This window comes from Electrona antarctica (assembly GCF_951216825.1).
Source record: "Electrona antarctica genome assembly, chromosome: 16".
Classification (NCBI taxonomy): domain Eukaryota; kingdom Metazoa; phylum Chordata; class Actinopteri; order Myctophiformes; family Myctophidae; genus Electrona; species Electrona antarctica.
Window position 1 is genome coordinate 21,955,287 of NC_136797.1, and position 18,499 is coordinate 21,973,785.

Here is an 18,499-nt window from a genome sequence, read left to right on the forward strand (position 1 = left end):
GGCTGTCTGGCTGGCTGGGTGCCTGCCTGCCTGCCTGGCTGGGTATGAGCACGAAAACAGCATGGTTGTTTTTGACCACCTGTGCGCAACCTAACACACACATGCACATATTAACTGTATATATGATGATTTTGGGTGTGCCAGTACAGTACAGTACAGTACAGTACAGTACAGTACAGTACAGTACAGTACAGTACAGTACAGTACAGTACAGTACAGTACAGTACAGGGACCGGCACACGGTAACTCTGTCATTTCTCAACCGTTTCGGACACGGGGCGGCACTCCGTTTTGTGTTTTTTTTTTTTAAATTAACAGTTCTAGTGCCGCTAATTGTTTGATCCAGTGTTCCGCCGCTGCATAATACGCTATTCCCGCTATTTGTTTAATGCGTTTAATTCTCTGTTTTAAAATAATTAAAAAGAAACAGCGCATTTATCCGGGACCTTAGAGTATATATGAATAGAGACGGCACCCGAGTTCTCCTCCCATCCACTTGCATTAAGTTGCTCAAAAGCGCATGAGGCGATATCACTGTGCATTCTGGGTAGGAACAGAGTGCATTCTGGGATGGATTGGGCCCAAACACATGAACGCGCTGCCGCTGACTATCATTGCAGGCATTCAGCGTTCACGTGTCATCGTGAACGTGCACAATGATAGTCAACGGACCAGCGCGTTCATGTGTTTGGGCCCACGCTGCAATATCAAATTCGGCCACTATGTCCATTTCGCCTCAGGGTTTCATCCGGGTGCCGTCTCTATTCATATATACTCTAAGTCCGGGACCTGATGACGAGGCCGTCGCGTTATGATGACGAAACCGGAAATCAAGTCATCATCTGGGCTGCTAGGGCTTCTGGGAAATTGAGCCCAATGCAAGTGGACGGGGGGTTTGTTTGGACTACAACTTGCTCTGCACTGTGGTTTCGTTTCGCATTGTCATGGCCGCTGGTGCGTCTGATCATAACAAGACGATGGACCATTTTTTACCGGATTTTCGTGGTTGAAAGCTGCAAATACTTCAGCGTATGCTCCAAAGGTAATAAAACAATGTCGGCAGCGTTGGATATTTGATTAAAATGCGGGGAACGCGGGGTATGGCGTCAAAGTGTTAACGCCCTGCTACTTGATCATACTACAGCGACACACAAAAGCATCAAAAGTAGCAGATCCTTCTAGAGTAGACCTGAAGAGTAACTGTCTTGGACATTATGAGGTTTCCACCCGACAGAAGACGATATTATGTAACACATGCCCGGGGAGTGTATAGGAGAAATGTAATTGGGGTTGGATGTGCACACCAGTAATCTTTATGCATGTATACTGTAACTGTGCTATCGCCAACAGCATGGGCGCTCGCAGGCAGCAGAGTGACGGTAAACAAACGCTGAGTGGCAAGGCGGGTGAATCTTCACCTTTCTCTCTCTAGAACAAACAGACGCACATTTCACAAACATGGCAACCTCGCACGCACGCACGCACGCACACATTACACACACGAGTGTGTGCGTGCACACACTTTCAATGTGTTTGTGGCCAATTACATATATTTTTTGGGGTCCTTGTTTGAGAACGACTTGACATAGAAACATGTGTTTTTCAGAAAACTGTCAGGATTTAGAAGACATTTGTAGAATCGTCCTCAGGCCTAAATGGGTTAAAACAGGGGAAACCGTGCTATGGTGAGATGGCGTTTTAAAGGTAAAGGGAGGAGTTAGAATCTAACGCCTTCCTGTACCTTTACCTAACTGTTAGATGGAAGAAGTCCCGAGAGGAGGGGGACACAAACTCGTTGCCCGGGGGGAAAAACGTTGGCATTGAACATTTCCGCAGATCACAATGTTGCCGTTTCTCGGCGGAAAACGCTAGCCATCAACATTTCCAGATGTGGACCATGTCGTCGGACCTAGATGTCTATATTCTTTACCCGGCAGAGACAATAATGTGTAGTTTGCGCACAATGCCAATACTATATTCTGATAGTAATTGCTATGTGTGTGTTTGTTCAGTAAAGGGAGAGAGGACCCCAGCTGCTCGTTAAATTTGTTTCATCACATGCAATTTCTTCTCGTTTATTCCTGAATCCTGTATGAGTTCTCTCTCTCTCTCCCGACTGGATGAAATCGGTAATCGTCCACCTGAAAAATGAATTTTCCGAGCTGGGAGAGGTGGGGACTAGACCACGGCTATTGAACAAACAGCTGGGAGAGGTGGGGACTAGACCACGGCTATTGAACAAACAGCTGGGAGAGGTGGGGACTAGACCACGGCTATTGAACAAACAGAGCTGGGAGAGGTGGGGACTAGACCACGGCTATTGAACAAACAGAGCTGGGAGAGGTGGGGACTAGACCACAGCTATTGAACAAACAGTCAAACACTCCAGAGAAATTATTTCGGAATACAGAGATATTGAACACTTACTGTATGTTAACAAAAAACAGCACCTTTAAGAAGGTGAGGAAAGTAGAGCAGTTGGTTCTCAAACTAGGGTGCAGGGACCCTCAGGGGTCCTTGGAAGGGTGAGAGTTGTACACTTGAAGGACAACTTCACTACACTTCAACCTATCTTCATATAATTGGTCCTCACTAATGTTCACGATAGAATTATTAGCAAAATAAATTCTAGTCGGCCTGTGTCTCATATAGGAGGGCTGTGGGGCAGTTCGGAAACCTGTCTTCCGGTGACATCATCGATGGGGAATCCAAGCTAATAGAAACGGCAAGACTCTATTCCTGAGAAGTTACAATGCAACTTGTAACCATCTTGGAACTATTCCTATTCCTGAGAAGTTACAATGCAACTTGTAACCATCTTGGAACTATTCCTATTCCTGAAAAGTTACAATGCAACTTGGAAGCCATCATCGGTCTTGCAAAAAAAGAAAAACTCTGCCTAACGATGATGTCACTGGAAGGCGGGTTTATGAACTGCCCACAGCCCTATCATGAGACGGATTAGATATTATTTTTGCAATTTCATCATGAACATCAGTGAGGACTAATTGTACGAAGATAGGTTGGAAAAAGGTGGTGAAGTGGTCCTTCAAGATGCTATGAAAGTAAAACGTCACCAGAAGCAGCGAGTGTGAAACAGAGAGTTGAAGGAGGAGGACAGTCACAGAGGGTTGAAGTGAACGGACGGCTGGAGCAGCAGTGTTGATTTTGACAAGACACATTTTGATTTGAGTTTTTAGCCAGTCTTTTTGAATAGTTTCCATTTAGTTTTAGTCACATTTGGAATGTTTTAGTGTTATAGTCCAGTTTTAGTCGACTAAATAAAAGATTTTAGTCGACTAAATCTACAGTTGATTTAGTCGACTAAAATGGATTTTTGGCGGGCCTTGATGCTGTCGTAATGGCCGATTTTACACTTGCCGATCTACCAGCTACGCGTCGTGTGCTTGAAGATCTGCAATTTTCAGCATGCACCCAAGTGTAAAATGACTTGAAGTGTCTTTTACTTATACTGGATCTCTTGTCCACTAGCCACTATAGGCCCTTCCTAACATTTTAGTCTAGTTTTTTAATTTGCTGACGAAAATTGTCAATATACTAGGGCATTCACTTCTAGTCATTTTTACTAGTTGACTAGTTGCCTAGATTACTAGTCGACTAGTTGTTTAACCACCTATTATGTTTATTTGGGGGAAATAAATATGTGTACATTTAAAAACTGTGTACATTGGTGACTATAATTATAATCTACCTGATCTTGAGGCCTACAAAATCGGGGAAAAATAAAAAATAAAAGAAATAAACTTTTTTTTCCTTTTTCTTATCAACTAGTCAACTAGTACCAACAAGGTCAACTAGTGGACTAGTTGCTTAATGCCCTACAATATACCCAGTCTTAGTTTCAGTCATCATAGCTTAGTTTTCGTCATGGTTTTAGGTCAACACAAAATCAACACTGTGGAACAGCAGATAAAGCGTGAGGTTGGGGATTGAGGGGGAGGTCGGGGGTCGTTACCTTCTCCACCTGAGTCAGATCCTCTCTGTTTCTGTGTAACTCGGCCTCCATCCCCTCATGGTCTAAATACTGCACATTCATATTCAATAGCCAGGCGGCGGTGCGATCCAACGCATTGGGGTTCACTGGGGAAGGGGCCTAGTGGAACCAAACACACAACACAACACAACACACATACATACGCACATGAGCTGAGCGCAAAATGGGATGGGGGGAGCATGCGTGCGTTGCAAACCAGGGCTGGGCTGGGATATGACTTAACCCATTTTGACCTGAGATCAGATTCTAAAAATGTCTGTTTGAAAATGACAGTTTTCTGAAAAAGCTATGTTTCTATGTCGGTCGTTCTTTGATTTTTCAAAAATAGCAGACCTACAAGCTCGTAGCGCGCCACTCGGTGGCGCGCTATGAGCTTGTAGATCTGCTATTTTTCAATAGCTAAAGCATAACATAATGCTAACACCAAAAGGGGTACCCGCCCAAAATGGGTTAAGTTTATGATTAGTGAACGATAGTGAAACTAGCCAATCCACGAGCTCGCAGAGCTTGTTGTAGATTGACTATTGCACCGACGCACGGCAACGTTTATTACAAGACTTGGGTGGCTAATCGGCTTAGTCGATTATAAACAATCTATTCGAATTTCTCCCTGCTGAATGTTGTAAAAAATATGTATTGTGCCGAATATAAGACGACTCTGATTATAAGACGACCCCCCGTTTTTCAAGACTCATTTGTGGAAAAATAGTCTAGTCCCGATTATAATACGACGCCGTTTTTTTAGGATATTTCCATTGGAAGAAAAAAAACGTAGTCTTATATTCAGCACAATAGGGTGTATATATATATTATCTTTTACCCAGCTTGTCAATTATTCGATGAACCTAAATGATCAACGTCGGTTAGAGATGTCTATGTTTTGCCCAGCCCTGATGCAAACACACCAACAGAACACACGGCAGGAGGAGGCTTGGAATGCACATGGATACAACTACGAGGTGTCTCTTGACTGGAAGCAGGGTGATATGGACGCACAGGTGTTATCATACACACACGCACACACACACACGCACGCACGCACGCACACTTACTTCTGCTTAACTGTACCACCCAGATTAACTGACTTTAAACCATTTAGGCCTGACGTCGAAATAAATAAAAAGTCAAGTTCTGAAAGAATATACCATATTCAAAGATTTGTGCCACATTTTCACGATTTTTCAAAAATAGCAGACCTACAAGCTCGTAGCGCGCCACTCGGTGGCGCGCTATGAGCTTGTAGATCTGCTATTTTTCAATAGCTAAAGTATAACATAATGCTTAGTTAAAACACCAAAACGGGTTCCCGTCCAGAATGGGTTAACACATCATACACACCTGCAACAGTAATGGGTATGTGTGCTAACAGAGAGAGGGTGTGTGGTGGAACTTAACAGTGATCAATAGAACAGTCAAAATACTTCATGACAGTGAACAGGCCGAGCAATCTGAACAACTGAATTACAAGAAGGTGGATTCGAGCTGATTCGATCTGAATCCAAAGGACTAAGGAAATACATCTGTTGTGAAGGTACAATTGAAACAAACTAAAACACAGACGAGTGAACAACATGGACCCTAGTAGCGGGAGAACAAAAAAAATCACACCCGTGTGAAGTAAGTGGTGCAAGTGTGTGTGTGTGTGTGTGTGTGGGGGGGGGGGGGGTTCCAGACCCACATGAACGCACCCAGGGTGCCGGCCCGATTCCGGCGAGCCGCCCCGCGTCCGAAACGGTTGAGAAATGACAGAGTTACCGTGTGGGGGTGCCTCTACTGTACCCTTCACTGTACTGTACTGTACTGTACTGTACTGACACACCCAAAATCACCATATATACTGTTAATATGTGCGTGTGTGTTTGTGTGTGTGTTAGGTTACGCACAGGTGGTGAAAAACAAGCATGCTGTTTTCGTGCTGTTTTCGCACCCACCCAGCCAGCCACCCACCCACCCACCCAGCCACCCAGCCACACACATAGTCACTTAAGGAAGTGGTTGCACCACTTAAAAAGCAGATCGACAAGCTCAGCTCAAATCTTCGGTGAAGAGATTTGGAATTGAGAGGGAGGGGAACCCTCGCCTATAAGCTGACTCCACGGTCTTGTGGAGATATGAGGTTTCTGAGGTTCCCCAACAGCGATGACATGACAGGGTTTACGTGGTTAAATGACTTTGCACAGGAGACAGCATGCAGGAAAACGACACAAGGCTTCAAATCAGATGTTACAAGTTCCAGTTTTGTTTGATGAAAAATGCATTACATCCTTTAAGACCATCTCTGTCGTCAATTCTTCCTGCTTGACATTAGCCATTCCTACAGCCATTACAACATCAACCAACCAATCAATCAATCAATCAATCAATCGGCCATCAGCTGTCATTTTATTTTTGTTTAATTTCATTTTTATTTTGTTCATGTGTGGACTGTCTGTCTTTTGTATTCACACATAACAAATCTTTTACTATTTAACCACTTTTTACCTGGTAAATGGTGCATTCATATAACGACTTTATCCAAGGTGCTTTACATTCACACACACATTCATACACCGATTGCGGCGGAAGCCATGCAAGGTAGCAACCAGCACATCGGGAGCAATTTGGGGTTCAGTGTCTTGCCCTTAAGGGCACTTCCACATGTAGACAGGAGGAGCCTAAATTTGGTTATCGGTTGACATTTTCAGAATCTACACATCGCGATTCACAGCAACACATCGCGGTTGCCTAATTTTTGCCGCTCGCCGTATAACTAATTATTAACTTTAAGTGGTTAACGAGGAGATAATTGTGCCTACTCCATTGCCACCATGCAGAGGAGAGGCAATGAGCTGCCTCCAAGCATACTGTATTACAGTTATTATTATTATACACACAATGAGTGTAGTTCATCAGAGCCCTTCACACAGAGCGAGGAGGCACAGCCCCTCCCATACCGCCCCTCCCATCGTGGATATGATATGATTGGAAAGGTTGTTTCTTGTATCGCCGTCATAAATATCAAAATGTGAACTTAATTGACTCACTCTAAGCAGCCATCGAGCGGGAGTGATTATGTACATGTGGATTAAGAGTGTTTGTTCCGTGACTGTGTGTGTGTGTTACTGCAGGGGGGTGTTCAAACTTGTTCACGTCACACAGAGCCCCAAATTAACTTTCATTAGGCCACGGGCACCATTTCAAATGACTCTGTCCCGGAGACCCTGCCATGAAATGTGATACTGATGACATGTACACTACAGAGTACAAATCAGGCTTTAGGGGGGCCTTGTCCACAAAAAGTTTTTGTTTTTTTCATTTTCTTGCTGCCAAGTGCCATTTCCGGGAGTGTTCCACATACTCAAAAGTTGTACTTAAGTAAAAGTATCAATACTGCAAAGCAGAACTACTGTTAAATGGTAAATGGTGCATTTATAAAGCACCTTTATCCAAGGCGCTTTACAGAGATTGTGCATTACATTCACCCATTCACACACACATTCATACACCGATGGCGGCGGAAACCATGCAAGGCACCAACCAGCACATCGGGAGCAATTAGGGGTTCAGTGTCTTGCTCAAGGACACTTCGACACTAACTCTGGGGGAGCCCACAGGGTTCGAACTGGCAACCTTGCGGTTACCATCCAGCCTACACCTGAGCCACCGCCGCCGCCCTGTTTCAAGTAAAAAGTCCGGAATTCAAAGTGCACTTGAGTCAAAGTACAAGAGTATTGGCATCAAAATGCTCTTAAAGGGCCACTTCACCCCTTTTGCAACCAGATCTTATTTTAATGATGTTTGGGAGACGAGAATAAACACTTTCCTGTGTGGGTAATTTATGTGGGTAATTTGTGTTTTTAGATATTTCAGTATTTCAAAGTGTCCATGGACTCCATGATGTCATGGACACTGGGCTCACTTCCTTCCTGGACTACAATTCCCATAATGCTCTGGTACACTGCTCCTCCTTGTGGATAGGGGGAGGGCTGTCTTACTGAGACAACATGTAGTCCAGGAAGTAAGTGAGCCCAGTGTCCATGACATCATGGACACTTGGAAATACTAAAATATCTAAAAACACATATTACACACATACAAACCCCAGGAAAGTGTTTCTTGTCTCCAAAACATCATTAAAATAAGATCTGGTTGCAAAAGGGGTGAAGTGGCCCTTTAAAGTACCAAAAGTAGAAAGTACTCACTATGCAGAATGTCTCGTTTCAAGTTTTCAAATGTATTAAAAAACATTTTTGAAAATAACAGATCTACAAGCTCACAATGAGTCATATCAAGAAAAGACGCAGCTTGTAGATCTATGGTTGAAATGTTTGATTATTAAAGTAACTAGTGACTAAAGTCTTCAAATAAATGTAGTGGAGTAAAAATTAGGGATGGAGCTTGATAACAGATATACCAGGAAAAAAATCCGATAATCTTATTGAGTACCCGTTATCACTAAGCTTTATCTAGGCTTAGCAAGCATGTTATCGAGCATAGCGGCCCATGACATCATGTTTAAACAATCAAGACAAGAGGCGATCAAGAAATAAATGTAATCACCCTTCTGGCACAAACATATATCGGTCTAAAAGTGTATTGATACCTGCCAACCAGCGCTGCCCGGGTAAACTAAATTATGCACATATTAACATATTAATCAGTTAAGTTTCTTTAATATTATTTTATTGGTAAAAAAGGTCATTTGCCTTCCGTCTGTTAGAAAAGTACTGTATTTGAAGGCCCTAGTAAAAGATACTGGTTCTGTTCAGAATGTATTGTCTCCAGTCTTTCCACAAAATAGAAAATGCTCGATAGTGGGCTCGATAAGAACCCGGCTCGTTAAGCCTGATTGATAAGGTGCTCATTATCAATAGCTCCATCCCTGGTAAAAAAAAAAAAAAGATTTGCCTCCGAGATGTACTAGTGGACTAGAAGTAAAAGTATTGAAAATTGGAAATAAATAAATGAATAATAATCTGTACATTGACACTACACACTATAGGGTGCCAGGTCAACAAATGGACCTGGCATCTGTCTACATAACATGCTAATCTAAATTACATGTTAACCTTCACTCACTCCCGGCAAGTGCTACGGGCTAAAGTCTGAAGAGGGGAGTCTTCAGATTACGATGAGAGATCGGGAGTGAGATCTGCAGTTCTAACTGCATTGGAAAGTTTGTTCCACCCTTTTGGAGCCAGAAGCGTCTGGGACGTGTGGAGCGTTGTCCCGGGTTGATTTAGGGAAGGTTCCGAAGTTTATTTAGGGAAGTGTGTGAGCTGATCTGCGTCTCGCTCAGTGCACGCGTAAGCGCTCTCAACTCAATCACTCAACAAACAAAAAAAAAACACACTTGTCTAGTGTGGACCAGAGCCATAGAGTAAGACAGAGTTGCGACAACTCTGTTCACTTCATGGGGCCAGTCCAATGGCTCTTCTACCATGGCTCTTCTACATAGACATCTATTGGTCGAAGAGCATAGCAAACAGTGACAAAAGTCCTGGACCGGAGGTTGGCAGAAATGCATTGGACTCAGGGCAACAGCCCAGCTTTAATGATCTTAAATCCCTCCATTTTAGATTGTTTATTTAGTTGCGAACGCAGTGAGCATTTACTATGAGACCCAGCAGATCATGTCTGTCTGTGTGTCTGTCTGTCTGTCTGTCTGTCTGTGTGTGTGTGTCACGCTGTAACACCACCCGCACCACCCGCACGTGCATCGCACGCACACATGCACGCAAAAAAACCCTTTAAAAAATAAACTTAAAAAAATAAATAAAAAATAATTATGAGGAAAGAAAAGCTCTGTGTGTGTGTGTGTGTGTGTGTGTGTGTGTGTGTGTGTGTCAGACTGCCACAACAGCTGCGTTCGCTTCCCGCGTTCACGCGTCTTACTTGTAATAGTACAACATAAACATTACAGAGACTTTAGTTGTTACTGTACAATACTTTCAAACAGTTGGCATGTTGCACACATGCCTAAAAAAAATATCTTATTTGCGCCGCCCTCGTTGAAAACAATGTTTTTCAAACTCCAGATTGTCCCAGTTCAGGCTGCATGAACAGCACTCGAGCGCTCGGTTTTCTGCCCCCTCAATGTCGTAACTCTAGTCTTACTCTCTATGGCTCCGGTGTGGACATGGCCCATTTAGTGTGCGGGAATGTAGTTCTCTCCCCATACGGTACCTGTTTGTGCTGAGCCCGCTGCTTGGTCTCTGGACTGTCTCCCTTGGAGGAGGACGACTGCTGCCGTAGCCGGGCCCCGGTGCTGCTGCTGGGCCAGTCGGGGGAGGACGTCATCATGCTGCCGGAGGGCGGCCGGGGGTAGGGCAGCCCGCTGGGGAGCAGGTTGGGGGGCGTGCGGCCCCGCGTGACGCTCTGGGGCGGGGGCGGCTGGTCTATCCTGCGCTGGGGGCCGGCGCTGGCGCTGTTCTGCCTGGGCATGGAGGGCTGCTGCTGCGCGTCCGTGAGAGACAGCTGTCGACGGGTGAACTCCCCCGAGCGCCGGGAGTACTCGTCCCCGCTGCTCCCCCCCGCTCCTCCTCCACCTGGGGATGTTAACAAGGGTAATTAAGGATTAGTGTTGTAGCCTCTGCGGTTACTTCGTTGTGAGGTTTTAACCCATTTTGACCTGAGATCAGATTCTAAAAAATGTCTTCTACATCCTGACAGTTTTCTGAAAAAGCTATGTTTCTCTGTCAGTTCTTCGATTTCTCAAAAATAGCAGACCTACAAGCTCATAGCGCGCCACTCGGTGGCGCGCTATGAGCTTGTAGATCTGCTATTTTTCAATAGCTAAAGCATAACATAATGCTAACACCAAAAGGGGTTCCCGCCCAAAATGGGTTGAAAATCGTTGCTGTCAAAGTAAAGTGTTTCTTTGGCAAATACATGGACTCTGTATTTGAACACATTATGGACAAACGTGCACCTTGACATGAACACACGAGAATAACACACATTTATCCAGGTGTAAAAACAGTACAGCGCATATGTACTAATTATTTGTGTTGCAAAACGATACGATGCAAGCAAAGTGAAACTATACGATATGTTGCCGTTTACGTAACAATTATACTTTGATTGTTGAAATTAAAATAGTTTTTCGATTGCACTTGTTTTGTTAAACCCCTAGAAAATAGAGAGATATAAATGCCATTAGGGGACCGTAGCCTAATTCATGGCAAACTGGAGGCCCTTGAAATGAAAAATGGTTGAGAATCACTGCTAGAGCCGTAAAAAGAATCTTCTCTCATGGGGGTCCTTGGCATATATTTTCAAATGGGGGGTCCGCGGGCTAGTGAGTGTACATTTTGGGGGGTCCTTGACATGACAAAGTGTGCGGACCACTGCAATACGAGGTTCCCACACCGGACAGCAGTCGGACATCAGCGGTCATCAAGTTACCTCCGCCGTGGTTGAGGAAGGCGTGCTTCCCTCCCGCCGGCCCGTCCTCGTTGTTGCTATGGGAACTGACCGAGCTGTGGCACTCGGAGCCGGAGTCGGCCAGGCCGCGCGGGGACACGGGCAGGCCGGCCGCCATCTGGTACACGGGGTTCTGGAAGGACAGGGGCGCCAGGAGCTGCGCCGGCCGCCCAGGGGTGCCGACCACGCTCTCCATCCCCGGGGTGGTGGTGGTGGTGGGGGTCTGCCCCGGCCTCCTCAGGGTGGGACCTCCTGGGAGATTGCCCTGTGGGGAGAGTAGGGTGACTCATGTGTAAAAACCCATTCTACAAATGCCTTCTAAAACAGTAGTTCCCAAGATGTAAAAAAAATAGCAAATGTACAAGCTCGATCGCAGCGGAAAAATCAGACTTTCATACCGTTTCACAAATCGCACATTAGCACTCTTGGCTCGTATTTTTGCGTTCGTATTTACTTGTGTTTACTCATTCAGTGCCACCTGGTGGACACCAGTTTTGGCCCTCGTTGCCACCGAAGCCCATTATAAATAAAAGAAAGACAATGAAATTATATTGTGCATGTCATGTGCATGTCATCAGCTGCACACCAGATTAGAGGAATTTTCAAAAAAAAAAAAAAAAAAAAAAGGCGTCATGTGGCACTGAGACAGTTTTAACTAACCAACGCGTCCGGTCGGCCTACAGTATATACCTGCGGGGTCCTGGCTGACCACACCCCGACGGAGGCGGCGGGGGGCGGGAGGACGTCTCCCAGGCCGTCCGAGGAGCCGGGCGTCGTCCCCCCCGGGCAGCCGTCCAGGCCGCGGGGGTCCTGGAGATCCACCATGGAGAGGCTCTTGCTGCCGTTGGCCATGCCCACGTCGGGCTCGTTGGTCTCCGAGTAGCTGGAGCTCCGCGCCGGCGAGGGCTGGACCCCCCCCGAGCTCCTGGTCACAAAGAACAGGTCCTTGTTCTCGGGGGTGGGGGAGGGTAACCTGGTGAAGTCCACCAAGCTGGGAAGCAAGGGAAATAAAACAGGTCAACTTTCAAGCGTCACTAGTGGACAGAGTGTCAGTAGCGGCAAGAAGCGGCAAGATGCAACTTGACGTGTCGGCGATAAACCGGAGACGCTTTTCAGCGGCGCGCGAGCGTCATTTCCATCCACCAGCTGTTTAACCCATTCTGGACAGGAACCCCTTTTGGTGTTTTAACTAAGCATTATGTTATACTTTGGCTATTGAAAAATAACAGATCTACAATGTTCCTAGTGTTCCTATGTAAAGCACTTTGGGTATTTAGAAAAGCGCTACAGTATATACAGTTGAGCTATTATTATTATTACAAGCTCATAGCTTGTAGGTCTGCTATTTTTGAAAAATCGTACAAATGCGGCACAAATCTTTGAATATATATTCTTTCAGAGCAAACAAATATCAGATTTGCAAGCTCCCATCGCGTCATGAAGTGACACGCCGTGAGCTTGTATATCTGCTATTAGGGATACAGATGTTTTCCCCCGTTTTAATGGGTGTTTAATGAGACATTGATCATCAAAAGACTTTTTCCTTTTTTTTTTTTCAAACATTCAACATATTTTTATTATTATTTTTGTGTTTACATTTTTTTTTATCAAAAGATTATTTGTGTTCATGTTTATTTATTTTGCTTATGAGTCAAGTTTTAAACTTTAATTTGATTGTCTTCTTTCTTTTTTTTAGGCCTACCAACCAACTCATTGGCCTTGTGGTTAAGAGTGTCCGCCCTGAAATTGGGAGGTTGTGGTTCAATATACTGTATGGTTGTCAGTGGTTGAGTCATACCAAAGTCTATAAAAAAGGGATCCAATGACTCAAAGGGCTGCATTGGGTCATACTGTGACATACTAGCGTCATGTCCAAGGGGTGTACTTGTACATCGAGCTGCCTCGCGCTACAGAAACAGGAGATAGGCTGCCCCTCTTTCTTTGTTTTTGTTTTGTTACACATCACCACAACGGTCAAAACTCTAAACATCAGTGGCCCTACTGACCAAGGACTCTCCAAAATCGCGATCGGACCCAAAACCCTGGCATCGGTCGGCTCTGAGTGAATGAAGCAATGGATCCATTACACTGCATGGGTGGAAGTGAAATGAATGGAATCAGATTGCTTTAGATACTGATGTAGATTTTTGAGGAAAAAAAACGTATCACTCCAGTGCCACTGCAGAGTCATGCAATATTCACACGGGTGGGGGGGTGGGCAAGTGCGGATTCTATTTGTGTCCGAGACCGAGGCGTTTATGTACCTTCATCTATGCTCAATCACTTCCATCCTTCATCCTCTCGCCCTCCCCCTCTCCACCGGGCTACGCTGTCACACAGTCACACAGGGCCTTTATATTGCCTGGAGATGATTACCTTGACAGATATGATTTATCTTCTAATAATCTCTATCAGTCACATCACAACGTCTCCTCCTCTTTTCTCCGTCCTTTCCAGCACTCCATCTGTCTGCCCGAGTGTGTGTTCTTGAACGGCCACTCAGGCTTTTCTGTCTCCCTTCCCTTCTCTCTCTCTCTCTCTCTCTCTCTCTGTGTCTATATGTCTGTAAGCTCTCTCGCTCTCAGTTAGAGAATGTAGAAGAATTGTTATTTTGATCAACGTTTGCGTGTCATCTCTCCTAATGGTACCAACATCAATACAGCATGGAATTGTGGACAACATCGTATCCAAACGACAACAAAATATTCTTTAGTTTTGGGTCTGAGATAGAGGTCTTCGGTTAAGCCCGAGATCCGAAAATACCCGGGGACCGAACCGACCCGCAGCCGGTCCCGGTTCCGTTTACCAGAAGTGACTCCCGGGTACATTCGGAGCGGATCCCGTGTGTCTCGGACCTCGGGTAATGACTAAAACCCGAGCTGACCCGGTGATTGGCCGCCACAGCTGTCAATCACCCCCACTCAAAATGCTGAATAAACAATGGACTTTTTTTTGCTATGAAAAAGGGTTGAAAACCACTGTCTTATATTTACCCGGAAAGGTCGTTGTCGATGACCATCTTCTGGAGGCCGGTGGAGATGCTGCAGCCGGCGGCGCCGGCCGGAGGGGAGGAGGAGGACGACGACTGTCCCTGTGTCACCGTGTGGACGCTGGACGGGTTGGACAACGCCGTGTTCACCTCCCGCAGGATCCTGGGCAGAGGACCCAGCTTGGAGGCCGTGCTCTGCCATGGGGGAGACAAGACATGGAGTTAGAACAAATTCAAATAGATTTGAACCCATTTAGACCTGAGGACGATTCTACAAAATGCCTTCTAAATCAGGAAAGTTTTCTGAAAAACCCTACAGTTGGGTGCCACCGATATTGTCCCTTATCATTTGACCCATTTAGGCCTGACCTCAAAATTTTAAAAAATCCTTCTAAATCCTCCAGTTTTCTGAAATAAATATTTTCAAAAATAGCAGACCTACAAGCTCGTAGCGTGCCACTCGGTGGCGCGCTATGAGCTTGTAGATCTGCTATTTTTCAATAGCTAAATGATAACATAATGTTTAAAACACCAAAAGGGGTTCCCGCCCAAAATGGGTTAACTGTCCTTTTGCGCAGATCACGCAAACCTCAGCAAAAAGAAAAGGACAATATCGATGGCCTCCAACTGTATGTTTCTAATGTCAGTGGTGCTCAACCTATTTCATGTCAAGGACCCTCAGAATTGTCTGTATTTGGCTGCGGACCCCCCATCTGAAAATATGTTGTTCCAGGGACCCTCCCAGAAGCAAAGGTTTGAGTTAAAAACGTTCGCTCTGAAGGAATAGAAGATCTGCGCCACATTTTCTGGATTTTTCAAAAATAGCAGACCTACAAGCTCGTAGCGCGGCACTCGGTGCCGTGCTACGAGCTTGTAGATCTGCTATTTTTCAACAGCTAAAGTATAACACAATGCTTAAAACACCAAAAGGGGTTCCCGCCCAGAATTGGTTAATAGACTACTGTAAACAAATTAGTCTCATTAACCACCATAAAAGCCCCATTTTATACTTTGTCGTACAACAGCATGTCGCAAAAAAAACAGCTCATGTACAAACTCAGTCATAACGCGTCACACTTTTAACACGAGGCCTGCCGGGAAGATAGGAATTTTAACACGTAGAATCTTGTGGCCTGCCACAAACGGAAAAGCCGTTTTAACAGCGATGTATTCATTAATGCATGTTTTAATACGATCGTATCGAAATCTACCGTCCGTTAGCTTTGTTATGCTTCTGACCCAATGGGCGCGGCCATTTTGAAAATGCGCGCGCATCCACTAACATTGCCGGCTCTGTTTTCAGACGGCTTTATCTCACAGAAGCGACATTGCAGGGGTCGCTTTGTCCCAGACAAGCGTTTTCAACGGCCTGTAGCAGGCGCTGTGATACTCGCGGTCCACTTTTTCCACCACCGACCGAGAGAACGAGCACCAGCTTCGTCAACACACACGGAATGGTTTCATAGTAAAATGCGATACGGATATTTGGCTCTTCAAAGTAAGTGTCACGCGTGATTAAACCATGGCAATACGCAATCGAGGGATTAATTAATGGCGGCAGGAATTGTGTTAAAATGTGATCAGTTCAGTACGCCGCACCCCTAGTCGGAATAGAGTCATTGCCCTGAGGGTACTTCATTTTTAGTACTATACGTACAATCTCCGAGTACGTTGTTCTGTAATTGAACTTTATATTCACATCTCCCGTCCTACCCACGAGGATATGTTTTTTTTTTTTCTTCCCTATTCCGGGGCTATATTCCGCGCCTGCCACCCCTCCTCCTCTCTCTCATTTGCAATGTACAGTAAGAGGTCTCGTGATTAACCCATTTTGGGCGGGAACCCCTTTTGGTGTTTTAAACATTATGTTATAATTTAGCTATTGAAAAATAGCAGATCTACAAGCTCATAGCGCGCCACCGAGTGGCGCGCTACGAGCTTGTAGGTCTGCTATTTTTTTTAAATTGCGCAAATGTGGCACAAATCTTTGAATGTATATTCTTTCAGAGCGAACGTTTTTAACTCAAATCTTTGCTTCTGGGGGGGGAGGTCCCTGGAACAACATATTTTCAGATGGGGGGTCGGCGGCCAAATACAGATAATTCTAGGGCTCCTTGTTCTGACATAGAAACATGGGTTTTTCAGAAAACTGTCAGGATTTAGAAGACATTAAGTTGAATCGTTCCCAGGTCTAAATGGGTTAACACGTTTTAATGAGTGGCGTTTGCGTTTTAACACATGTAACATGACAGACTGACCCATGGATGTGTCACATGTCTAATTGGTACCAGCCTCCTCTCTGCCACTGCAGCTAATGCTAAGTGTCCTTGTAAAGCCATTAACCCATTTAGGCCCGACGTCGAAATGTAAAATATGTCTTCTAAATCCTCCAGTTTTCTGAAATACAGGTCTATGTTTCTATATCATTGGTGCTCAATATTTCATGTCAAGGACCCCAAAAATTAGATGTATTTGGCCGCCGACCCCCCATCTGAAAATATGTTGTTCCAGGGACCACCCCCAGAAGCAAAGATTTGAGTTAAAAACGTTCGTTCTAAAAAGTATATTATATGCCACATTTTCACGATTTTTCAAAAATAGCAGACCTACAAGCTCATAGCGCGCCACTCGGTGGCGCGCTATGAGCTTGTAGATCTGCTATCTTTCAATAGCTAAATTATAACATAATGTTTAAAACACCAAAAGGGGTTAATAAGCCCCCCCCCCTTCTCTTGGTGCATTTCGATGCATTATGCAATAATGCATTATTGATCGCTGCATTGGGTAAATAATATACTAACCCATTTAGACCTGGGAACGATTCTAGAAAATGTCTTCTAAATCCTGACAGTTTTCTGAAAAACCCTATGTTTATGTTCTCAAACATTTTCATGTCAAGGACCCCCATAATTATATGTATTAGGCCGCCGACCCCCATCTGAAAATATGTTGTTCCGGGGACCCCCCGGAACTGTGCGCCTTCCAGGGTTGCCAGGTTAGCTTTTTGCGAGAGAAACAAGCAACCGGGTCTATGAAAACAAGTCCTTTAAAACATAATAGAGTGGCTATTTGAAAATAAACAGATCTACAAGCTCATAACGTGTCGGCGCGCATGTGCCTGCTTCATGTATGTTAGTTTGGCTGTATAGGCCGGTAAGTTGACAAGGAATTGTCACACAAATAATTGTGTTTGTAGCATTGAACATTGGAACGTTACGATCTGTATTTCCGTTTGTAATCACAAAATGCACAGGGCAGATATGGAAAAAATAAATAAATAAATATGCATATTTCATGATTTTTAAATGTACAGCTTCTAGATAAGAGTAGATCTGCTATTTTTGAAAAATGTTTGAAAACGTATGGACATTTTTCCAACATGGAAACGATTGACGGTTATGCAGAAATAATTGCGATTGTCTCAAATAATTGCGATTAGGTGATTATATGAAAATATTTGTGACAGGCCTACTACCTACTGTACGTACAGGCACACAGAAAGTGGAGCTAGCAAGACTCAAGACTCTGACGCGAGACAGTAGTAGGGTGTCTGCAGGGCAGAGTTCACGATTTAAAAAAAATTGCAGACCTACAAGCTTTCTATCCATTTCTTTCAATCGCCTGTATCTCCTATTCCTTGTCCCAGATGGCATTTTGGTCAAAACAGCGTTTCTTTGACGGCACAGATATGACGATCTGGAGCTCTGCAGAGCTCCGGTCTGGCTTCAGATGGTAAACAAGGCCTGTCCGCTCCGTGTAGTTTCCTAGGTTAAGACTACTGCTCATAGACCGGAAATGGCGGCTTTTCAAAATAAGAGCTCAAATTAAAAAAATGCTGGCGTGAATTAGATCCTAATTTTTCAATAAATGATAGCGGCCTAAGTGTTAATATTCAACATAGCTATAAAAGGATGAAAAAAAAACAAGACAAAAACAAAACAAGCATAACAAAACAAAAACAAGACAAAAACAAACCTGGTCCATCTGGGAGAGCACCTCGGCCAGCAGCGAGTGCAGGGTGGACAGCTCTCTGCCCAGGTCGATGTAGCCCTCGAAGCCCGCCGTGTTGGAGATGGTCTCTGGGTTGGAGA

General features: G+C 44.7%; 1 protein-coding gene across 2 annotated transcripts in view; it reads right to left on the reverse strand.

Annotated features, from left to right (window-relative positions):
- LOC306939268 (disabled homolog 2-interacting protein-like) overlaps nt 1-18,499 on the reverse strand; it is a 135,848-nt gene that overhangs the window by 14,585 nt on the left and 102,764 nt on the right. The window contains exons 9-14 of one of the 2 annotated variants that reach the window (XM_079523824.1): nt 18,384-18,499; nt 14,413-14,603; nt 12,110-12,410; nt 11,402-11,684; nt 10,181-10,542; nt 3,977-4,114 (exon numbers count right to left, since the gene is read on the reverse strand). The exon at nt 18,384-18,499 is cut by the window's right edge and continues 86 nt beyond it. In XM_079523824.1, the coding sequence (XP_079379950.1) occupies nt 3,977-4,114; nt 10,181-10,542; nt 11,402-11,684; nt 12,110-12,410; nt 14,413-14,603; nt 18,384-18,499 (1,391 nt within the window). The remainder of the gene's footprint in view (nt 1-3,976; nt 4,115-10,180; nt 10,543-11,401; nt 11,685-12,109; nt 12,411-14,412; nt 14,604-18,383) is intronic. The other variant, XM_079523825.1, reaches the window with a different exon arrangement.